General features: G+C 41.0%; 1 protein-coding gene across 1 annotated transcript in view; it reads left to right on the top strand.

Annotated features, from left to right (window-relative positions):
• TESPA1 (thymocyte expressed, positive selection associated 1) overlaps nucleotides 1-20841 on the top strand; it is a 40383-nt gene extending 19542 nt beyond the window's left edge. Inside the window, exons 8-11 of the mRNA XM_067698670.1 lie at nucleotides 4698-4906; nucleotides 6474-7270; nucleotides 8424-8517; nucleotides 20048-20841. Of these exons, the coding sequence (XP_067554771.1) occupies nucleotides 4698-4906; nucleotides 6474-7270; nucleotides 8424-8517; nucleotides 20048-20253 (1306 nt within the window). The 3' untranslated portion in view covers nucleotides 20254-20841. The remainder of the gene's footprint in view (nucleotides 1-4697; nucleotides 4907-6473; nucleotides 7271-8423; nucleotides 8518-20047) is intronic.
• Nucleotides 20842-25721: the final 4880 nt, after the last annotated feature.

The following is a 25721-nucleotide window of genomic DNA, read 5'->3' as shown; positions in this document are numbered from 1 at the left end:
GGACTTATAAGTACTCAGTAAACAATCAATAAATGTATTAATTGATTGATTGATTGGTTGATTGAGGCAATAAAACATTGATTCATTCAGATAATATTGTACCCCCAAATGCAGGCCAGGCAATGACTGTGTGGAATTTGAAGATGAAGCAGACAAAGAGTTTGCCCGCAGGAGCCCACCAAGCCTATAGGGTGAACAAAATACGCACACAAATAACTTTAAAACAAGATGGAAAGTGATGAAAACTAGTGTGCTATAATCAAAATTGTTTGGAATTTGGAGTCCGAGTTTGAACTTGAGACCTTATTAGCTCTTAACTACCTTTAGTGATTTGTCTTTATTGAACCTTAGCCCTGGCAACACCCCAGTTCAGTTAACACAGAATCTCTGGAGATGAGACTCAAATATCTGCATGAAAAGTTTTCTCGAAGTATATTTGATTTACAATGCTTCAGGTGTACAGAAAAGTGATTCAGATATATATATACACATATATATGTGTGTGTATATATATATATATATATTCTTTTTCAGATTCTTTCCCGTTATAGGTTATTGCAAGATATTGAGTCTAGTTCCCTGTGCTGCATAGTAGGTCCTTATTGTTTACTGTTTTATATATCGTAGTGTATATGTGTTAATTGCAAACTCCTAATTTATCTCTCCCCATCCTCTGCTATCGCCTTTGGTAACCTTAAGTTTGTTTTCTATGTCTGTGAGTCTATTTCTGTTTTGTAAATAAGTTCATTGGAATCATTTTTTTAGATTCTACATATAAGTGATATCATGTGATAGTTATCTGTCTCTGTCTGACTTACTTCACTTAGTATGATCATTTCTAGATTTATCCATGTTGCTGTAAATGGCATTAGTTCATTCTTTTTTATGGCTGAGCAATATTCCATTGTATATATATATATACCACATCTTCTTTATCCATTCATCTGTTGATGGACATTTAAGTTGCTTCCATGTCTTGGCTGTTGTAAATAGTGCTGCTATGAACAATAGAGTGAATGTATCTTTCAAGTTAGAGTTTTCATCTTTTCTGGATATGTGTCCAGGAGTAGGATTGCTGGATCATATGGTAACTCTGTTTTTGGTTTTTTTGAGGAATCTCCATACTGTTCTGCATAGCGACTTCCCAATTTACATTCCCACCAACAGTGTAGGAGGGTTCCCTTTGTTCCACACCCTCTCCAGCATTTATTATTTGTACACATTTTTTTTTAAAATTTATTTTTGGCTGTGTTGGGTCTTTGTTGCTGCACGTGGGCTTTCTCTAGTTGCGGCGAGCGGGGCTACTCTTCATTGCAGTGTGCAAGCTTCTCATTGCAGTGGCTTCTCTTGTTGTGGAGCACAGGCTCTAGGCGCGTGGGCTTCAGTAGTTGCAGCATGTGGGCTCAGTAGTTGTGGCTCTTGGGCTCTAGAGTGCAGGCTCGGTAGTTTTGGCGCACGGTCTTAGTTGCTCCACGGCATGTGGGATCTTCCCCTACCAGGGATCAAACACATGTACCCTGCATTGGCAGGCGGATTCTTAACCACTGCGCCACCAGGGAAGCCCTGTAGACTTTTTGATGATGGCCATTCTGACTGGTGTGAGGTGATACCTCATTGTAGTTTTTTTTTTTTTTTTTTTTTTTGCGGTACGCAAAAAAAAGGTACTGCTGTGGCCTCTCCTGTTGAGGAGCACAGGCTCCGGACGCGCAGGCTCTGCGGCCATGGCTCACGGGCCCAGCTGCTCCGCGGCATGTGGGATCATCCCGGACCGGGGCACGAACCCGTGTCCCCTGCATCGGCAGGCGGACTCTCAACCACTGCGTCACCAGGGAAGCCCCTCATTGTAGTTTTGATTTCCAATTCTCTGATAATTAGCAATGTTGAGCATCTTTTCATGTGCCTACTGGCCATCTGTATGTTTTCTTTGGGAAAATGTCTATTGAGGTCTTCTGCCCATTTTTTAATTACGTTCTTTGTTTTTTGATATTGAGACGTATGAGCTATTTATACATTTTGGATATCAACCCATTATCAGTCATATCATTTGAAAATATTTTCTCCCATTTAGTAAGTTGTCTTTTCATTCTATCAGTGATTTCCTTTACTGTGCAAAAGGCTTTAAGTTTAATTAAGTGCCATTTGTCCATTTGAGCTTTTGTTTCCTTTGCCTTATGAGAGAGATCCAAGAAAATATTGCTACAATTTATGTCAAAGAGTGTTCTGCTTGTGTTTTCTTCTAGGAGTTTTATGACTTCTGTTCTTATGGAACAGTGTTCACCCATTTTGAGTTTATTTTTTTATACAGAGTGAGAAAATTTTCGAATTCTTTTACATGTAGCTCTTCAATTTCCCAGCACCACTTATTAAAGAGACAGTCTTTTCCCCATTGGATACTCTTGCTTCCCCATTGTATACTCATGCACTATAAGTGCATGGTTTTTTTTCTGGGCTCTCTATTCTGTTCCATTGATCTATATATCTGCTTTTGTGCCCGTACCAAACTGCTCTGATGACTATAGCTTTATAACCGGATCTGAAGTGGACACAAGTCACCTCTCCCCCCCCGAGGTGTGCTGGCAGCTGTCACCTTAGTGGAAGCTGTGGCTGGAGATGGAAGGGCTAGAGCCAGAGCCTGGTGTGAGCCAGGGCTTCTCCTGTGCTCAGTGGCTCACAGCACCCTATCCGGGGCAAGACTGTGTCCTAAGTTGTTGGGGCAGAATTCCTGAGGGTCAGGTCTGAGCTGGTTCCATTCCCTCTGAGTGTGTGCTCTCCTGCATCCCAGCATTGGTACCTTCGCCCCAGAGGGGAGCAGGGCTGGAGCAAGAAGGGCTGGGGCAGGTGCCCACTGCAAGCAAGGGCCCATTGGGGAGCGGTCCTGGCACACGAGTCAGAGTTCCAGACCGCTCTCCATCTGCCTCTGCTGGGAGCGCCAGTAATGGCTGCCATTGCCTGGTTCAGATGTAGCGCCAGGTCCAAGCCAGCTCCATCGCCCACAGCTACACGCTCTTCTCAGTAATGGCAGCCTTCACCCTAGTGGAGAGCTGCACCATGGAGCAAGAGGGACTAGAGTGGGTGCCCCGTGTGGGTCACAGGAAGATGGCCAAAGTCAAGGCACTTTCAATCTGCTTCCTCCTCCTTGTCTCAGGGAGTCAGCGAGCGAGCGCGCTCTCTTCGCGAGCAGAGTCTAGGGTTCCTGCAGCCCTCCTGTTAGTCCCACTGGTTTTCAAGCCAGCTAATAGGACTCCTCTGCCCAGCATCAGACCCTAGGGCTGGGGTGCCCAATTTGTGGTTTGAACCGCCCACTCCCCAGGGAGGATCTCAGAGCCCATGTAATTCCCCCTCTTCCTCTGTGTCCCCTTGCAGGGATGCAGGTCCTGACCTGACTGTTTCTCTACTCTTCCTACCCAATTCCATGTAGATCTTGCTTTACAGCCTTGGCTGTGTAAGAGTGTATCAGTCTCCAATGTGTTTTCAGCGAGAGTTGCTCCTCATGGAGATGTATTTTTGATCTGTTCGTTGGGGTGGGTGAACTCAGCGTCTTCCTTCTCTGCCACCTTGATCTCCCCCCTCCTCGGTGATCTAGTCGTATGCCCACAATTCAGATAAGGAAACTTAGGATCATGAAGATAAAATTGGCAGTTAGGGGCTTCCCTGGTGGCGCAGTGGTTGAGAGTCCGCCTGCCGATGCAGGGGACACGGGGTCGTGCCCCGATCCGGGAGGATCCCACATGCCGCGGAGCGGCTGGGCCCGTGAGCCATGGCGCATCCGGAGCCTGTGCTCCGCAACGGGAGAGGCCACAGCAATGAGAGGCCCGCGTACCATAAAAAAAAAAAAAAAAAAAAAAATTGGCAGTTAGGAGGAATGCACGAGAATAGATCCAGGTATTCGAATTATCCAGCTATTACTTGAATAAGATGGTCTCGATTTAGATCAAAAAGCCCAGCATCCTTTCTGAAGAGAGTAACAGTGATTAGTCAAAGCCTCCAATAATTCACAGCTCCCCTACCCACATGGTTGTTTGGAGCACATAGTTGGTGAGCTCTAGTGTCACCCAGCTCGGTGCTACCAAGCTTTGGATGTAGACATATGTTGGTGCCATACCGAGAGAGAGACAGAGACGGAGAGAAAGTGTTTGGTCTGTAATGCAGGACTTCTGTCCTGAAATTGTGCTGTAAAGGGGCCTACTTCTCAAAATCAGGTTTTGAGCATACCTGTATAGATAAAATTCTATCCTCAGGGTGAGAATAAAATGAGTTTTATGTTCCTTACCCACTCATTGCCTGGGTGTTCCACACAGCCATTGGCACAAGCTACAAGTTACAAAGCGCTTGGCAAAAGCCAGCTGTGTCACAGTATGTGCAAGTGGGAACTGACAGGTTAATAACACAACTGCAAGGTTTCTTTGCACCTAGACTGCTTTTGATTTTTCAGGTCCCTCTCATAGCAAATTTTCATTCATCTGTAATCACTGTAGTCATGACAGAATCTCGTTCAATTTTTAAACCAGGGCGAGATTGTAATTCCCATATTTCAGACAGAGAGTTTAGATTCAGAGCAGTGAAAGCTTTTCTCAGTCACAGTGGTAGATGGAGAAATGGCCAGAAAGGTATCTCAGTCTCCTGACGCTTTTATTAGATAACTCTGGATTACCCTGTGTCTCAAAGCTTTGCTTGTTTACCAAACCCCCTCTTTGCAGCATCTCAGAGATTCTGGACAAGGTGCAAGAAGATGCAGAAGATGTCCTTTTCAGTCTGGGCTTTGGCCAGGAGGACCACAAAGACACTTCTCGAATTCCTGCCCGATTTTTCACCACTCCGTCTCAGGCCAAAGGCATTGATTTCCAGCTCTTCCTGAAGTCCCAGGTGCGGAGGATTGAGATGGAAGACCCGTGCCTCATGCTGGCCAGTGAGTGTTACCACAGATACATGCTCAGCTTCTCTCCCAGCCTGCAGTCATTCACAACAGGGATCAGTGGCTCTAAATACTACTTTCTCTTGGTCAGCTTCACTCGACCCTTTGTCTCTTGTGTCTGTTTCTTCCTATGCTGTCTTCAGTGAAGATAGAGAACTTTGACTTCTTCTCTCTCTTGAAGAAATTGTCTTCAAGAGACCTCATATCACTATCACTTTCTTTAGATCTTCTCTCTTTTAGCTGAATCAAATAGGAACAATGTCTTTAAATCTTGTCCCCATTTTCTATTTCTCAGTTGGAATTATTGAATGTTCCCCATTTATAGCCACTACATTAAAATCATTTCCATTTAGGGCAGTGGTTCTGTTAATTATGTTAAATTGTGCAGGAGTTAATAAAACATTCATAGTCATAGGCTTTTCTTCCAGAGAAGGAAGGGCTCAGGAATATTTATGTTAAGTAAGCACGCCGATGATTCTTATATATAATACTTAGACCACGTCTAGGGAAACAATGATTTAAGTTGTCCCAATTCCATACTAAGGAAAGATATGAGAGGGCTTCTCTACCTGGATGAGGGATAAAAGTCTCTATTTTATTCTATATGTTACAATATATTTGAAATTATATTGTTTTACAGCCCCCCAACATAGTGTTTCTGACAGTGCTGTTTCAGATTCTTTGCAACAGATTCAACTTAAAAACTTGGTAAAACTACGCTTCTGAGCTCCACCTGCTGGAACAAGGATTTTGAGTTGGAGTATTTGCACAAGCACTTTAGATGATTCTTACGCACACTAAAGATTGAGGATGATTTATTGAATTTATTTTATGTGCCAAGTACATAATTAGTTGTTAAACTCTGGAAGAACAGCAGCTAGGCAAGAGAAACATGATTCTTGCCTTTAGGACACTTACAGTTTAAGGGATATATGGTTTATCACAGTGCTTTTCCAACATGGGTGTATGTATGAATTACTGAAGGATATTGTAGATGTGTGGGTTACAGTCTGAGAGTCTGTATTTGCAATAAATTCCCAAGTAATGCCAATGCTACTGGACTACTGGCCACACTTTGAGAAGCAAAGTCTAGCAGAAATGATACAGTTCATCTAAATTTCTCTACCCCTGTCCATTGCCTAGTAATTGCTATCCCTCAAATTTGCTGCTATCAAAGAAGACTTCTATAACCCTAAAGTTTTCTTACTAAGAAAATAATGTTAGTTTTGCCCTTTTTAGTCATGTTTGTCATCTATGGCAAACACAGTGATAGAGACCATGGTATACTGACAGCAGAAAGGATATGCTAAATCAAGATACAGAAAAGTTTTTCATCCCGTATAGAATTAAGTTTTGGACTATTTGGGATAGGGAGTCAAAAAGTCAAGAAGGTCAAGAAAGAGAATCCTGGGTGTCAGAAATCTAAATGGGAGAAACGCTGGTAGGGAAAATGGCACCTTCTTTCTGAATTTTGGGTTTTAGGAAGGCTATTGAAGGGAAAGATTCAAGAAGTAATTTGCTGATGACCCCTAGACTCACCATCTTCAACCCTTGCACTCAGGCAGGTTTAAGCAAGTGCAAACACTGGCCGTCACCGCCGATGCCTTCTTCTGTCTCTACTCCTACGTATCTAAGACCCCTGTCCAAAAGTTCACACCATCCCACATGTTCTGGAATTGCAACGCAACTGATGTGCCATCCATCAAGATTCTGGCCCCAGAACCTGAACCTCACTCACCCAGAGAGCGCCTCCGGAAAGCCATCTCCAAAATGTGCCTGTACACGTGCCCACGAGATAGGCTGTCACCACCCGACCACACCCCCAAAAGGAACAGTTTAGACCAGGTGGTGTGGGAAGTGATGGACAGAGTGCGAGGAGAGAAGTTGGTCCTCCAGCAAGACTCTGGGTTTGGGCCAGTCCCACAGGGAGATCCTGTGCCCCCCATCAGGGGTACAAAGCTGCCCACTTCTTCCTGTCCATGTGCCCTCTGCTTTAAAGAGGAAACACAGCAGGGGATGTCCACATTGCAAGAACCATCAGAAACTCTGGATTCTAACCCCTGTTGCACACATTCTCTGCCCAGAGCAGATCTGCAGTGGAGCACAGACCCTGCACAGGTAAAGAGACAGCTGTGGGGTCTACAAGCCACCAGTAAGGAAGCCCATTCAGCCAAGGATGAGACCTTCTGGAAAAGAAAGAGCAGAGCAAGAAAGAGTTTGTTTCAGAAGAATCCCATGGGCAGGAAGGTTAAATCACTGGACCTGTCCACCATCCAACAGAAATGGAAACAGGGCCAAGAGAGAACAGAACTGCACCGATCTCTAACCCAGCAGCTGCAGGACACTTTGGACTTGGAGGTGAGTGGGTTGAAAGTGAGGGAGAGGCTGGCAGAGAAAGGCTGTGGATTCCTTCCCTTGGGTAAAGGAAATCCAGGCTCCTTTTCCTTGCCAGATATATCAATTCTTATTTATTTATTTGTTTTATTTTTTCAATTCTTGAATTATATTCAGAAACCTTTGGGAATGGGTTAATATACAAGGAGGGAGAAAAAGAAATGAGCCTGGTTTCTTAAGAGTGCCCAGGTTTCTAGCACTATTTTCCTAATTCCTTATCTAATCTGATCTTCACTGAAGTTTCTCATCAAGCACACCTGCCCCTGTCATTTGTGGGATCCACACAAGAGTACAGATAGAGGTTACACACTAGGCTAAACACGATTAAATAAAATCTTCTCTTCTACCTTGACAAGCATGTAACCGCAAGGTCCTAGAAGTTCAGGTTCAAATCTAGAATTCTCACTCTTAGGACTTCAGTGCTAGAACATGGCAGGGTGGGCAGAGACCCTCCCCATCCTGTCCCCTTCTCTTCCCATGGCCAGATCTGCCCTGCACCATAAGGGATTTTGCACATACATATGTGAACACCCCAGCCTGCATATACAAATGCCACAAACCCCCTACCCACACATATAACCACCATTAGTCATCACTCAGGCCTGGGAGTGCATACACTAGGAGAAAGGCTGGTCTTGGAGAGAACAGACACGAGGCAAAGCCAATGCCTTTCCCTGCAACAGACTTGGGGCCATTTGAATAGCATTTGGGGGTATTCTGGGTATCCAGAGCATGGTCTAGAAAGGGTAGTACAAGATCAAAGTGGACACACCCTCTAGGTCCACCAACTCTTCATCCCATGAGCTCTCTAAAACTTGGAATTCTTCTTGCCTGGGTCTATGGACAGTACTGCCATCAAGTGCTAGAGTCTCGAGGAAAAGCCCTCAGATCCTTGCCACAAAGAGAAGCCATGATGATTTGCAGTGTCATTTGCATGTATGTCACCTCTCATTGAATGTAGAGCTGATCCTGCCTTCCTCACTACCAGGCTCCTACCACAAGAGAAGAGGCCAAGTCTCTCAAGTACATTCAGCCTCTTCCCCTTACAGCTATCTGCCGTTCTGCACTTTTCTCCAACACTGGCACTGACTGAGTTCTGCCGGGATCTTGGTTACAGGTGCAAAGCAACAGTGAGGAGGAAGAGAGCCACTGGCCCAGCAGATCCAGAAACCACCACCTCTACCAGACTTTTGCTGGCAAAGACTCAGGAAGTAAGTGAAGTGGAGCTCTCTCTCTCTCTCTCTCTCTCTCTCTCTCTCTCTCTCTCTCTCTCTCGTGTGTGTGTGTGTGTGTGTGTTTCTCAAACCTCACTGCACATTGTAAGCACATGGGGAGATTTTTAAAAATACTCACAGTGAAGTGTCCCACATCCTGCCTTCTGATTTAATTGGTATGGCGTGGAGCCCAGGGACTGAATTTTTTTGTTTTAAAGCTCCTAGTGTAATTCTATTATGGCTGGATAAATACTTTTCTAGATCAGTGGTTCTCAAACTTCAGCATCAAAATCACCTGGAGGGCTTGTGACACTACAGATGGCTGGGTCCCAACTCCCAGAGTTTCTGATTGAATAGATCTGGACAGGGCCTAGGAATTTGCATTTCTAACAAATTCTCAAGTGTTGTCAATGCTGTTGGTCTGGTGATCACAGTCTGAGAACTGTTGCTCGGGGGGAAAATTCTGTATAACCTTAATATTCAAAATGTAGTGTGCAGATCAGCAGTATTAGCATCATTTGGGATTTTGTTAGAAATGTGGAATCCCAGCCCTTCCCCACCCCCGACCTAATGGATCAAATTTTATTAAGATTCTTAGGTGATTTACTTGCACATTGAAGTTTGAGAAGCATTGTAGTTTGCAACAGGTGAAGACCAACCAGATGAAGACCAACCATGGAGATTTATACCCCAGCACCTGCTTTTAGCTACTTTCTAATCAGCCCAAATCATAGGACTTAGGCAAGAGTCCTCAATGTATCTCACATGTATGTTCATTTAGGCTCTGAGTTCCATTCTGCAGCTAGGATCTGATGTACATAGCTCTCCTTCTCTCCTCAAAGAAGGACAATGAATCTCACGTAGGTAGTTATTGCAGCTAAAATGTCTTTCCTCTAGATATGAATTTCGAGTATTAACTCTTTCAGAGCTTTCCTTTATTTTTTGAAAAATTTGACTAAAGATTTATTATTTAAACTAAGCAGAAATTAATCTCCTGGTACTTCAACTGCCTATCCGCTAGGACCACAGAGAATATGGCATCAGATATACTGATTTTCCCAAGATAGGAAGAATTGAAATATTTCTTGAATTAAGTAAATGAATCATCTTGCTTAGGGATCCCTCCATTTTGAACGTCTTAGTACTATTTACTGCACTTCCTAGTCCAATAGCTTTTTGTTTAACACCAAAATTTCATTGTTACTGGTCCAGAGTCACAAAGGTCTTTATGATTCTAACTCCTTTAATTCTAATTATCTGTGAGTTTAGGGTCCTAATCGCTCTACGTTCTCTCTTACCCATAACTTTCATCTCCAGATATGTAGCTTGTATGTATCAGTCACTCACAAAAGAGGTAAATGTCAGAAGACAGCAATCTACTATATGTAGTTGAAAAAATTTAAGATATGGAGTCAAATGACCTACCTCCTACTAGCTCAATAATCTTGCCAAGCTCACTTAACTTTGTTTGCTCCCATGAAACCTTACAGAGAGTTTGTGTAGGTAATGCACCATGCTGGAATAACCGTTACGACGTTGCTGTTGCTGCTGCTACTGATTTTAGAAAAGGTAATCATGGGCAAAATATTTAGATCAGTGAATCCCAATCTTACAGGCTTTTTAAAAAATTGCTATTTCCTGGACTCCACCTAATAGAATTAAATACAAATCTCTTAGGTTTGGACTTGGGCATTATTGTTTATTCTTCTTTAAAAGTTTTCTAGTGTTAGCAGTTACCTATTTTTGCATAATAAACCACCCCAAATGTAGTGACTTAAAGGAAAACTTATTTATTATTTCTTGCTGTTTAGTGGGTTTACTGGGGGGGATTCTTCTGCTCGGTTCATCTGGGTTCACTTATGCAAGCTGTTTTCGGCTAGTTGACTGGGCTGGACTAGAAGGTCTAAATGGGCTCACCCTATTGGCGCTAGCCTTGGTGCTGAATCTCTCTGCTGACTGTCAGGCAGGCAGGCAGGCACTCTCTCCATGTGGTGAGTCATTCTTCAGCAGTCTAACTTGTCTTTCTTACGTGGATGTTCAGCAAAAACTGAAGTTGCAATGGCTCTTTTTAAGGATACGTTTTAAGTTGTACAGTGCCCCCTCTACCACATGTTATTGCTGAAATCAAAGCACAAAGCCAACCTAGATTCAAAAGGAAGGAAAACAGACTTTACTTTTTAAATAGGAGTGGCAAAGTCACGCTATGAAAAGGCAATGTGGAATGGGAGGGTTGCTGTGGCCATATTTATAAACAGTCTCTCACATACAGTGATTCTGACACCCCATGAGGGTTAAGAAAGACTAGTTTAATTAAAGGGCTTTATCCTCACATATTAAAGTTGCCCTGAGGGTAAGCTGTCATTCTAAAGCTCATTGAAACTCAGCCACAGCATACAAAATTTGAAAAGAAAATTAACTGCTAAACTTATCAAATTCGAATAGAAAATGTGGAGTATATGCACCACAGCTAGGTTTCCCTGCCAAAAATTTTAATTTATTCTAAAATAGCAAAACAAAGCTTTGCTCAAGTGTTACTTGTCCAGCAGATGTCAGCCTCGCACAAGAAAATGCCGATTTGTCCAGCAAAGCAGGCTGTGTAGGATCTATATGATTATACCTTTCTAGACAGTTCATGCAACACCCAAAACGTCAGTTCTTCTCACAAACGTCCCATCTTTGACTAAATGTCAGTATACAGAAAGATTGGAATTGAGTTGCCAGGGAGGAAGTTTCTAGGAATTAAACATTTCAAATAAGTAACTAGATGTAACTAGACTCCATTTTCTGTTAGGTGATGATGGGATTTCATTACAGCAGGAGTTACTGTGTTTAGAGATGCTATATTTCACTTATTCTAAGATGTACATTTTTCCGCACTTGAATATCTCTGAAATAGAATGAGTCTAACAGTTGGCAGTGTCAACCAATATACTTGTGTGTGTGTGTGTATATATATATATATATATATATATATATAATACATATATTTGTCTTCTTAATGGAATACAAAATTAATTATGTCTTACAAACAATGTTTTATCAGATTCAATGAAACACAGTAACTTTAGAAATTCAATGCACTTAGCCTCTCAGGTAAATGAGGAGGTGATTTTATAGATTTTCCTTTTATGATTCCCCTAGAAAGATGAGAGATCTCTTCTTCACTGACACAGACTTCAGCTGAGGCAGGGGGTCACAGTGGTTCCCAAATCATTCCAATGTTCTATGAGTTTCTTTATTAATCTTCTCACAAAGCTATAAGCTATCTCTCTCAATCCACTCCTCTATCATCCTTTAAGAGATCACATGGAGTGGGAAGTAGCTATGAAAACAGCTCAGCACTGGCAAGATTAAAGACTGCATAAGAAACACGGATAGGGAAATTCACTCACCACCATCAAAGGCAGAACTAGGTGGGACAGTTCCTCAGATCTACTGCCCCTTCCAGGATCTGTAATTATCTCCCAGGATCTCTGTATCTAGTCCCAGGTGTTAATCTACTACTTGTTGTCAAGCATAGGAGAGGTGCAAGCATGGATAGAAAGTGGTAGCAGCACCCAGCCAGCAGCTGTGTCTAGTGGTGTGGTCCTCATATTTCACAAAGACACTCACTTGAAGAGGCAAATAGGGGTTGGAACCCAGCTCTACTGAGCTTACCTTCCATAATCTCAAGGGTCGTCTTCTTCTAAGAGAGAGTTTATTTTTTTCCCCTAATTTACCTATATAAGATGAGCACCTTTCTGTAATTAGCACAAGGGCACATTTTCTGTTAAAAGAGGATCTTGTTCCCAGCTATCAGCTTTCATCCCTCCCACTCCATCTTTTAGTCTCTTCCAGAGAAGTCTTAATCTTCCTCCAAGTTCCTGGCAAAGAATGACACTCATCCCTCATAATTTGCACCTTGCTCAAGAATTTCAGCTTCATGGCCCTTTTATTGGTGCCCTGTTGCTGAAATTTAAATCATTTGACCTTTACCACATTTATGAGAAGCACTGCTAAGGAGAGTATTTTTATTTTTATTTTGTTGTTGTTGTTTCTTTTACCAGATCTGAGGTAGTACAGCATAATATATATCCTGTTTGTGAAGTGATCATATCTAGAAGTGAGAGGTTTCATTTTATTATCAACACTGCTAGCAGCAGTGGGAGAAGAGTCAGGAAGGATTAGGTGGGGAGGCTGGTGCAGAGCACAGGATAAAGAAGAAAACTAGTCTGAGATAATCCCAAATGGTGGGTAACTCAACACACTATCTGTTTGTACTTGGTGGAAACTCTGTGAGCCAGGTAGCTACAGACTTGCTCCTTGATGAAAGATTTTGCCATATGATAATATTAACAATAACAAATATATATAGTGCTTATTACATGTCCTACACTATCCTTAGCACTTTGTGGGAATTAAATCATTTAATCCTGTGATATAGGTTGCTTTATTGTTCCCCATTTTATAGGTGATGACCCTGGGCACAGTTATTTTTATACCAAAATAAATTCTCAAGAGGAACTATCAGATAGGAAGTGTAGAGAGAGACAAGAAAAGGGAGAGGAAAGAGAGAGAGGACTATGAGAATGTGATAATTATTTTTCTGCCTCATTTACATTTCTTCCCAAGGTTGTTTTGTGTCTGTGGGGTAAATATAATTAAAAACAAAACCTTCTGCCACCCCAGAATCCCTCTCCGGAAAGGTATAAGAGAAAGAAAAAAGTTATGTTTTTGAATAAACATTACACCAGAATATGATGTGCATCACAGGCAAAGGGTGTGCTAAAGAGATTGCAGAGACAGAAAGGGGTCTTACCCTCTTATATATCCAAGAAGATACAACCCATTACATACATGTTGTCAAAATAAACAATAACTAGTCCTCAAGTAAGAGGACTTGACAGCACCATTTTTCACACATAGTTCATCCTAGATTCACCTGGTAACTGAGGTGGCCAACCATATTAGCTTATTGCCTTTAGCCAAAGGAATAATAAATACCTCTCATGTTTTTATGGCAATTCGTGGTTTTGCAGTTGGAGCCAGGCATCTAAGTTAGACTGGAGACTGGGAGATGGGGGTTCTATGATCCTTGATACATTTCAAAGCAATGGCTTCCATATCCTTGAGAGAGACATTTCTGGTTTGTAAAGGTTTCAAGGGGCTTATTTAGCCTTTAAAAAAGATTTACATACATTTCAAAGAAACAAAGAATTTACAAGTTTCCTAAAGAGACATGTTTTAACCTGCCAGGTGAGTGACCTGCCCCTGCGCACTACACCCCCATGGCCCTACCAAAGTGGCCAGGTGAGCACAGCCCACACTGGGAATGCTCCTTGAGTCAACCTAGTTCTGATGGCCAGTAGGATTGCCTTTCTGGGCTCCACAGGTCTGAAACAATTAGAGAGAGCGTTCTTGGCAGGCTACCACCCGCAGGGCACTGCACAGACAGCAGACTGAAACAACCCCCAGTCTTCCCATGCAAAAGGCCTATTTACTTGTCCTGGAGCATCAGCCTGAGAAGTAGAGTTCAAGTTAACCACACATCTAGATGCTACAGAAGTGTTCTCAGGGAACATTAGCCAGTACTCTCACTTGACTTCGCTACAGCTCACCAGTACCTCCCAGAAAGGTGCTTATACACTCAACTGGAGCCCAGAATTTTGCAACATTCTCAAAGGGACACCTCTGGGTTCTTGGTCTTGATGCCAGCAGAGTCTACAATTTCAGTCCTACAGGACCGTATATATTTGCATATCTTAAAAGCTGCTGCCTGAAGGTCTAACTTTCAATCAGCCCCAAACTGAGATCCCTCCTCTAGGACACTCAGAGGTCCTGGCACATTCTCAACAACTGGGACCTACCCAGAATAAATCAGGCTGCTTAGACAAACACAAATGTTTGAGAGACAACAAGCTAGGGAAAGGTTAAATGATAAGGTTCATCTCCTACACAAGGCCATTCCTTCAAGACTGGGAGACGTAGCTATTTCACATAGAAACAACACAGAGAGTCAAGCAAAAATGAGGAGTCAAAGAATATGTTTCAAATGAAAGAACAAGATAAAAACCCAGGGAAAAGAAACAAAAACACCTCAATGAAATAGAGACAAGTAATTTACCTGATAAAGTGTTCAAAGTAATGGTCATTAAAGTGCTCACCAAACACAGGAGAAGAATGGATAAACACAGTGAGAACTTTAAACAAAGTTATAGATAATAAAAGAAAGTAGAAAACAAACATCACAGGTTTGAAGAATACAATAACTGAACTGAAATGTACACTGGCAGTGTTCAACAGCACACTAGATGAAGCAGAAGAAAGAATCAGTGATCTGGAAGACATGGCAGTGGAACTCACCCAACAGACCAGCAGAAAGAACAAAGAAATTTAAAAAGTGAAGATAGCTTAAAGGACCTATGAGGCAACATCAAGAGGAATAACATTTGAATTGTAGGGGTACCAGAAGGGGAAGAGAGAAAGGGGCAGAAAACATATTTGAAGAAATAATGGCTGAAAATGTCCCTAACTTGGTGATGGAAACAGACTAGATGTCTGGATCTGTCTAGATCCAAGAAGCCCAGAGTGTTCCACACAAGATGGACCCAAAGAGAGCCACACCAAGATTATAATTAAAATGTCAAAAGTTAAAGATAAAGAGAGAATCTTAAAAATAGCAAGAGAAAAACAACTTGTTATGCAGAAGCTAACCTCCATAAGACTATCAGCTGATTTCTTAGCAAAAACTGCAGGCTGGGAGTGGCCTGATATATTCAAAGTGCTGAAAGAAATAAACTTCCAACCAATTAATACTCTACCCAGCAAGGTAATCATTTAGAATTGAAAAGAAGATAAAGAACTTTCCAGGCAAACAAAAGCTAAAGGAGTTCATCACCACTAAACCAGTCTTGCAGTAAATGTTAAAGAACCTTCATTAAGCTGAAAAAAGGGGGCATTAATTACTAACAAGAGAACATATGAAAGTGAAAATCTCACTGGTAAAGGTAAATATATATTAAAGGTAGTGGATTAATAACTTATAAATCCAGTATGAAGGTTAAAATACAAAAGCAGTAAAAATAACTAGAACTAAAATAATCAGGTAAGAGGTACACAAAATAAAAAGATGTAAAATGTGACATCAAAAACACAAAATGTGAAACAACAAGGTCCTACTATATAGCAGAGGGAACTATATCCAATCTCCTGGGACAAACCATAATGGAAAAGAATATTTTAAAAGAATGTATAATGTGTAAAACTGAGTCACTTTGCTGTACAGCAGAGATTTGTACAACATTGCAAATCCACTATACTTCAATTAAAAAACAAAAATAAATAAAAATAAAACCCACAAAATTTGGATGGGGGCGTTAAAATATAGAGTTTTAGAATGCATTCGAACTTAACTTGCTATCAACTTAAATATATCAAAACTGTCAACAAAGTGGGCATAGAGGGAACATGACTTAGCATAATAAAGGCCATATATGACAAGCCCACAGCCAGCATCATACTCAATGGCGAAAAGCTGAAAGCTTTTCCTCTAAGATGAGGAGCAAGGAAGGGGTGACCACACTCACCACTTTTATTCAACATAGTACTGGAAGCCCTAGCCAGAGCAATTAGTCAAGAAAAAGAAATAAAAGGCATCCAAATTGGAAAGAAAGAAGTAAAATTGTCACTATTTGCAGATGACATGATTTTATATGTGGAAAACCCTAAAGCCTCCTCCAAAAAACTGTGAGAACTAATAAACAAATTTAGTAAAGGTGCAGGATACAAAATTGATATACAAAAGTCTGTTGCATTTTTAAACACTAACAATGAGCTATCAGAAAGAGAAATTAAGAAGACAATCCCATTTATAATTGCATCATAAAGTAAATTAAAATACCTAGAATAAATTTAACCTAGGAGGTGAAAGACCTCTACACTGAAAACTACAAGACATTAATGAAAGAATTGAAGAAAACACAAATAAATGGAAAGATATTTTATGCTCATGGAGTAGAAGAATTAATATTATTAAAACTTCCTTAATACCCAAAGCAATATACAGATTCAGTACAATCTCTTTCAAAATACCAAGGGTATTTTTCACATAAATCAAATACACAATCATAAAATTTATATGGAATCACAAAAGATCCTGAACAGCCAAAGCAATCTTGAGAAAGAAAAACAAAGCTGGAGGCATCACACTCCCTGATTTCAAACTATACTACAAAACTATAGTAATAAAAACAATATGGTATTGGCATAAAAACAGATTGATGCAACAGATAAGAGAGCCCAGAAATAAACCCACCCATGTATGGTTAACCAATTTATAACAAAGGAGGCAAGAAGATACAGTGAAGAAAGAAGAGTCTCTTCAATAAATTATGTTGAGAAAACTAGACAACCACATGCAGAAGTATGAAACTGGACCACTATCTTACACCATACATAAAAATCAACTCAAAATAGATTAAAGACTTGAATGTAAAACCAGAAATCATAAAAATCCTAGGAAAAAAAAAACATAGGCAGTAGGCTCCTTAACATTGATCTTAGCAATATTTTTTTTTTGGCTCTGACTCCAGAAACAATGGAAACAAAGCAAAAGTAAATACATAGGACTATATCAAACTGAAAAGCTTCTGCTCAGTGAAGGAAACCATCAACAAAATAAAAAGGCAACCAACTGAATGGGAGAAGATATTTTCAAATCATATACCCAATAAGCGGTTAATATCCAAAGTATGTAAGAACTCATATAACTCAATTAATAAGAAAAACAAACAATCTATTTAAAAAATAGGCAGGATTTGAATAGACGTTTTTCCAAGGAAGACATACAGATCAGGTCAATAGGCACATGGAAAGATGCTCAACATCACTAATGCAAGTCAAAACCACAATGTGATCGCGCCTCGCACCTGTCAAAATGGTAAAAAAGAAAACAAATATCAAGTGTTGGCAAGGATGTGGAAAAAAGAGAACCCTCATGAACTGCTGATGGGAGTGTAAATTGATGCAGCTGCTATGGAACACAGTATGGCGGTTCTTCAAAAAATTAAAATTAGAACTACCAGTAAATGCTTTTCTGAGTGTTTAGCCAAATAAAATGAAAACACTAATTTGAAAAGATACATGCACCCTTGTGTTCATGGCAGCACTATTTACAATAGCCAAGATATGGAAACAACGTGTGTCCATCAATGGATAAATGGATAAAGAAGAGGTGGTATATGTATACAGTGGAATACTACTCAGCCATTAAAAAAAAAAGAAATCTTACCATTTTCAACAACATACATGGACCTCAAGAGTATAAAGACGCAGACCTACTAGAGAATGGACTTGAGGACACGGGAAGGGGGAAGGGTAAGCTGGGACAAAGTGAGAGAGTGGTATTGACATATATACACTACCAAATGTAAAATAGATAGCTAGTGGGAAGAAGTCACATAGCACAGGGAGATCAGCTTAGTGCTTTGTGACCACCTAGAAGGGTAGGCTAGGGAGAGTGGGAGGGAGGGAGACGCAAGAGGAAAGAGATATGGGGATATATGTATATGTCACTTTGTTATAGAGCAGAAAATAACACACCATTGTAAAGCAATTATACTCCAATAAAAACGTCTTTAAAAAAGTATTATGCTAAAGGAAATCAGTCTAACAGAGAAGCCAAATACCATATGATTGCACTTCTATGTGGAATCTAAAAACAAAACAAACAAACAAAACAAAACTCATTATACAGAGAACAGATGGGGGTTACCAGAGTTTAGAGGAAAGGAAAAAGGACAGGTGTGAATACAGTTACATTGGTTGTCTGGAGCGGAGGTCAAGAAATATATGCTTACTGGTTTCTCTCTTTTTCCTGTTGGGTCATCATTAAAAGCATGAGGCAAGAAATTTGAGGAGGATCATAAAGATTTGAGATCACCTCTATGGAGAAAGGACAAGAATAATATTTATTAATAGAAATATGTATTAATAGTCGAATTGGTGAATAGCATTAGGGCTCAGCTCAAGGTGCAGAACATGGATTGGGAATAGTTTTGTCATTTTCTCCAGCAGTGCTCAGCAGTCTATGCAAAAGAATAAGAATAAAAGCGTAGGTATACTTTTATAAGTCTAAACATTAAGAAGTGAACTTTTTCAGGAATCTCATTTCATGGTGAGAAGAGCAGAAAGCCTAAGTCACATGACTCTTTGATCCCATTGCTGCTGCTAATAATAATAACTTTAAATATTACTTATAGTAGTGAGAAACATTTCCCCAGGTAGGGTATAAAAGTTTCTACCAATCCAGTACACAAAGTTGTCTCAAAGATGCATGATGTGGGCTTCCCTGGCGGCGCAGTGGTTGAGAGCCCGCCTGCCGATGCAGGGGACACGGGTTCGTGCCCCAGTCCGGGAAGATCCCGCATGCCGCGGAGTGGCTGGGCCCGTGAGCCATGGCTGCTGAGCCTGCGCGTCCAGAACCTGTGCTCCGCAACGGGAGAGGCCACAACAGTGAGAGGCCCGCGTACCGCAAAAAAAAAAAAAAAAAAAAAAAAAAAAAAAAAAAAAAATGCATGATGTGACAAACAACCCAATCAAAAATGAGCCGAAGACCTAAATAGACATTTCTCCAAAGAAGACATACAAGTGGCCAACAGGTGCATGAAAAGATGCTCAATTTCACTAATTATCAGAGAAATGCAAATGAAAACTACAATGAGGTATCACCTTACACCAGTCGGAATGACCACCATTAAAAAACCCACAAACCATAAATGCTGGAGAGGATGTGGAGAAAAGGGAATCCTCCTACACTTGGTGGGAATGTAAATTGGTGCGGGCACTATGGAGAACAGTATGGAGGTTCTTTTAAAAACTAAAAATAATGTTACCATATGATCCAGCAATCCCACTCCTGGGCATATATACAGTGAAAACTCTAATTCAAAAAGATACATGCACAGCAGTGTTCATAGCAGCACTATTTACGATAGCCAAGACATGAAAGCAACCTAAATGTCCACAGACAGATGAATGGATAAAGAAGATATGGTATATATACACAATGAAATAATACTCGGCCATAAAAAAGAATGAAATAATGCAATTTGCAGCAATATGGATGGACCTAGAGATTATCATACTAAGTGAAGTAAGTCAGACAAAGACAAATATCATATGATATCACTTACATGTGGAATCTAAAAAATGATACCAATGAACTTATTCACAAAATAGAAACAAACTCACAGACATAGAAAGAGAACTTATGGTTACCAAAGGGGATAGTGGGAGAGGGGGAGAGATAAATTAGGAGTTTGGGATTAACAGATACACACTACTATATATAAAACAGATAAACAACAAGGTCTTATTGTATGGCACAGGGGATTGTATTCAATATCTTGTAATAACCTATGATGAAAAAGAATGTATGTATAACTGAATCACTTTGCTGTACACCTGAAACTAACACAACATTGTAAATCAACTATACTTCAATTTTTAAAAAAATGCATGATGTGTTTCTTTTAAATTCCCATTGCAGGCTTTTACCACCACCACAGCACGTGCTCTGACAGCAGCAGCTTCATAGAAGAGCCTAACTCCCACCTCCTCTTGCAGGAGGCTGTATGGCCTCCAGTATCCAGCTCCTGCTCTCTGGCCCTACAAACTCCTAATCTCAGTAGGAGAAAAGCAGCATGGTACACCGGGCAGAAGACCAGAGTAAGAGACTTGGAATCTCCATCCTGATGCTATCATGAACAGCATGCACAGAGACAGACCTTAGGCAGTCACTTCATTTCTCTTTGGTTTTTCTACTCTGTGGGTATTAGAATACATGATCTACATGATAGGGACAGTGGTAACCTGGACAAATACTTAATTTTCTCTCAAGCTTTGACACTGCCTAGGACAGTTAGAAGCTTTAAGGATGATCAAATTTGAGGAACAAGGGTTGCTACTGGAATACTCTCAAAGGGCTCAAGCTAAATGAGGAAGCACAAATCCCACTTTCAGGCCCTGAAACCTTGGTGCAGCCTACAGTAGGATTCCCTCTGAGCCTCTATTCATCCCTCTGTGCTCCCAATTAAATTCCAGGAAGTCGTCCACCATACAGGGTCCTGTTTTTCTTCTTGAGGCCTCATCCAAGGAGATACTCTTGGAGCCTCCCCACTAAAACCATTTTCTCCCTGTATCCTAAATTTTGGATCTTCATAAGAAAAGAGATGAGCGGGATTCAGAATCCCTCCTCTTGGCCATTGCAAAAAATTCACAGTATTTTCTGCTGGCAGAAAACAATACAAATAAAAATATGTTTTTAAACCTTGGCTTTTTTTTTTTTTTGGTACGCGGGCCTCTCACTGCTGTGGCCTCTCCTGCTGTGGAGCACAGGCTCCGGACGTGCAGGCTCAGTGGCCATGGCTCACGGGCCCAGCCGCTCCGCGGCACGTGGGAGCTTCCTGGACCGGGGCACGAACCCGCGTCCCCTGCATTGGCAGGCGGACTCTCAACCACTGCGCCACCAGGGAAGCCCAACCTTGGCATTTTTAAAAAAGAATAAGCAGTTGTGGTTTGTGTCAGAAGGAAAATGTTTTGTCAATAAACAGAGCTTGAACACTGACAGGACTCTACCAGGCTATATGTGGTATAGAGCATTTTAGATATATTCCTTCTCGAAGAAAATTTTAATAGGGTGGGAGAGGTCACACACACACGTGCACGCACGCTTACAGTAATGTATTACTTGGTTACCTAATACACTGCAAGGTAGTGTATGGTAGACAATTAGAATATTGCCTACCATACCAGTAAACAAAGGATGTCACAGTCATCAGTGACTGCAGCCCTTCAGTGTGAGTCGGTGAGCCCTGAGGAAACTCAGGATATGAAAACACAGGATACTGGCCCCAGATAGCTGAGGTGCATATCAAAGGAATGATTTCAGTGAGCCCATATTCCTGCATCTTCTCATACATAGAAAAGCACGAAATTCCTTAACTTGACATATCTGGTTTTCTTTAATTAACAGTAATCTTTTGATGTTCCCGACCACCTGCGCTTTGTTAAAAACTCCTGTGTATCCTAGCTCCCCTCCCTGGCCTCCTCAGAGCGGTACTCTGAGGATTACTTGAGATTCTGCCTCCCAGGCTTGAAGTCCTAAAAATTCCCGCCAAATAAAACATAACTCTCAGGGCTTCCCTGGTGGCACAGTGGTGAAGGATCCGCCTGCCAATGCAGGAGACATGGGTTCGAGCCCTGGTCCCGGAAGATTTCCACATGCCGCGGAGCAACTAAGCCTGTGCGCCACAACTACTGAGACTGTGTGCCACAACTACTGAAGCCCGTGTGCCTAGAGCCCATGCTCCACAACAAGAGAAGCCACCGCAATGAGAAGCCCGCGCGCTGCAACAAAGAGTAGCCCCCGCTCACTGCAACTAAAGAAAAGCCCAGGGGCAGCAACGTAGACCCAATGTAGCCAAAAGTAAATAAATAAATTTATTTTTAAAAAAACAGCTCTCAATTTTTAGGTTGTGAATAATTTTTTAGTCGACCATAGCGAAGATCAGGAGAAAGGGATTAGACAGAAAGGATAACCATGAGTGTTAAAGAAAAAAAAATCATACCAGATATTATGAGCAAACAGAACTCTATTTTATTTTGATACTATTGCCAGTCACAGAGCATAGACCAGTCTGGTTGCCTAGCTAGGTGGAAACAAAGGGCTGGAGAGTTTTTAAGAGCTATAGTGCAGGCTTCTTAGACCACCTCTGTTTGCTAATTGTCCTTACCCAAAGGAAAAGTAAACTTTCTGGTATCTTCTTGACAGGAGGTAGTTTTGCAACTTGGAACTAGCCCTCCTCCCCCCACCCCTAAGTTAGGCTCCTACCCTCCCACAGAAACTGGGGAAACTTATCCATTCTTTTTTGGATTCTTTTGCCATATAGGCCATTACAGAGTATTGAGTAGAGTTCCCTGTGCTATACAGTAGGTCCTTATTAGTTATCTATTCTATATATAGTAGTGTGTATATGTCAATCCCAATCTCCCAATTTATCCCTCCCCATCCTTTCTCCTCCACTGGTCAGCATAAGTTTGTTTTCTACATCTGTGACTCTATTTCTGTTTTGTAAATAAGTTCATTGTATCATTTTTTTAGATTCTACATACAAGCAATATCATATGATATTTATCTTTCTCTGTCTGACTTACTTCACTCAGTATGACAATATCTAGGTCCATCCATGTTGCTGCAAATGGCATTATTTTGTTCTTTTTTATGACTGAGCAATATTCCATTTGTGTGTGTGTGTGTGTGTGTGTGTGTGTGTGTATACACACACACAATGGAATATATATATATATATATACCACATCTTCTTTATCCATCCCTCTGTTGATGGACATTTAGGTTGCTTCCATGTCCTGGCTATTGTGAATAGTGCTGCAGTGAACACTGGGGTGCATGTGTCTTTTCGAATTATGGTTTTCTACAGATATATGCCCAGGAGTGGGACTGCCGGATCATATGGTAGTTCTATTTTTAGTTTTTTAAGGAACCTCCATACTGTTCTTCATAGTGGCTTTACCAGTTTACATTCCCACCAACAGTGTAGGAGGGTTCCCTTTTCTCCACACCCTCTCCAGCATTTGTTATTTGTAGACTTTTTGATGATGGCCATTCTGACTGGTGTGAGGTGATACCTCATTATGGTTTTGATTTGCATTTCTCTAATAATTAGCAGTGATGAGCATCTTTTCATGTGCTTATTGGCCATCTATATGTCTTCTTTGGAGAACTGTCTATTTAGATCTTCTGCCCATTTTTTGATTGGGTTGTTTGTTTTTTGACATTGAGCTACGTGAGTTGTTGGTATATTTTGGAGATTAATCTCTAACACCCTTTCAATGCTGATTTCTCTCTGCCACAACTACTCCCACCTCACCCCCATTGCCCTCACTGCCATCCTGGGTCACCTAGGAAACCCTGTGAAAGGAGAGGAGCCAATCTGGGATGTAGGACACCCACAAGAAGCAGGCTGCTCATACTTGCAGCCCCACAAGGCAAAGTGACAAGTGTCCATATACAAATTGCAGTTTCTAAGTGAATTCTAAGTATAGGCTGGGGAAAGACAGGGTCATTACAGGGAGCTGGTTCAAAGGAAAGTAATGTGGGTGGAAAAGGCTTTAGGAGATGGCTTTTCCGGACTACATGAAGGCCTCTGGAGGCTGCTGGGTGGAAGAGTGGGGAGAGGGACCACTGGAATGGGGACAGAGGGACCAGAGGTCCTTAGCTGGTTTGGAGAGGGTATAAGCTTTCAGAGTTGCCAAAATCTGAGGATTGGGTAGGTATTTCAAGTTATCCCTTCCCAGGTATCTGGCTCTACTTAGATTCACAGCTCCAGAGTGCAACTTGGGGCCCCAAATATGAAAGCCTATACCCTCATCACTCACTAGCCAGCTGTATGATTTAGGCGTGGTGTTTAACCTCCCTAAGTTCTCAACTGTAAAGTAAAGTTACTGAGGACTGTCCTGTCTAGTATACTGGATGGGAATAAGCAAAGTAATGGTATAAAAGTGCTTTTAGCACAGCAATGTTTATTCTAGGAAGGATTCTAATGAGACAGAAAGCCCTGACTCACAGCATCAGAATGTCAGTAAAGTGAGGGGTAGGTTTAGAATCTAGACACTCACTAACTGTGTTACTTTATTCATGGCTATTGCAATATGGAGAGAGGCCAGAACTAAGCCTGAATTCAACTCTGCTGAAGCAGGAGTGATAGTTTTTAAGGGTGAGAGTGAGATAATGGAAAAGCACCAAGGACCTTAGGAGGTGGCCATAGGCCATCTGTATTTGCTAACTGGCTTTATCCAAAGGAAAAACCTCTCTCATATCTTTGTGACAGGAGATAGTTTTTCAACTTAGGGCTAGGCATCTATGATGTTAGGCTCCTACCCTCCCACAGAAACTGGGATATAAAGGTGCTAATTCTCTTTCGTTGATTACATTCCAAAGAGATGGCTCCCAGGTCCTTGTAAAAGACAGTCCTGAGTTGTAGAACTGGGAAGAGACTTGGAGATTTCTGTTTCAAAGGGGTAGAGGAATAATTTACAATGGCAAGGGGTTTTTTTTCTTTTCTTTTTCTTTTTTTTTTTTTGCTGTGGTGGGATTTTATTTTATTATGTTTTTCTTTTTTTTTTACTTTTTATTTATTTATTTTTTAAACATCTTTATTGGAGTATAATTGCTTTACAATGGTGTGTTAGTTTCTGCTTTATAACAAAGTGAATCAGTTATACATATACATATGTCCCCATATCTCTTCCCTCTTGCGTCTCCCTCCCTCCCACCTTTTTTACTTTTTAAAATTGAAGTATAGTTGATTTACAATGTTGTGTTAGTTTCAGGTGTACAGCATAACGGTTCAGTTATATATATACATTCTTTATATATATTTCAGATTCTTTTCTATTATAGGTTATTACAAAATATAGAATGTAGTTCCCTGTACTATACAGTAGGTCTTTGTTGGTCATCTATTTTATGTATAGTAGTGTGTATAGGTTAATCCCAAACTCCTAATTTATCCCTCACCCCCTTTCCCCTTTTGTAACCATAAGTTTGTTTTCCACATCTGTGAGTCTGTTTTATAAATAAGTTCATTTGTATCATTTTTTAGATTCCACATATAAGTGATATATAATATTTGTCTTTCTCTGTCTAATTACTTCACTTAGTATGATAGTCTCTAGATCCATCCATGTTGCTGCAAGTGGCATTATTTCATTCCTTTTTATGGCTATTATTCCACTGTATACACACACACACACGCACACACCCCACATCTTCTTTATCCATTCATCTGTCCATGGACATTTAGGTTGCTTTCATGTCTTGGCTATCGTAAATATAGTGCTGATATGAACATTGGGGAGCATGTTTCTTTTTGAATTAGAGTTTTCATCTTTTCCGGATATATGCCCAGGAGTGGGATTGCTGGATCATACGGCAACTTATTTGTAGTTTTTTAAGGAGCCTCCATACTGTTTTCCGTAGTGGCTGCACCAATTTCATTCCCACCAACAGTGCAGGAGAGCTCCCTATTCTCCACACCCTCTCCAGCATTTATTGTTTGTAAACTTTCTGATGATGGCCATTCTGACCAGTGTGATATGATACCTCATTGTAGTTTTGATTTGCATTTCTCTAATAATTAGCA

Source organism: Pseudorca crassidens, chromosome 11, assembly GCF_039906515.1.
Source record: "Pseudorca crassidens isolate mPseCra1 chromosome 11, mPseCra1.hap1, whole genome shotgun sequence".
Classification (NCBI taxonomy): domain Eukaryota; kingdom Metazoa; phylum Chordata; class Mammalia; order Artiodactyla; family Delphinidae; genus Pseudorca; species Pseudorca crassidens.
Note: the sequence above shows the minus strand (reverse complement) of the source record. Positions and strands in the feature narration are given on the sequence as shown.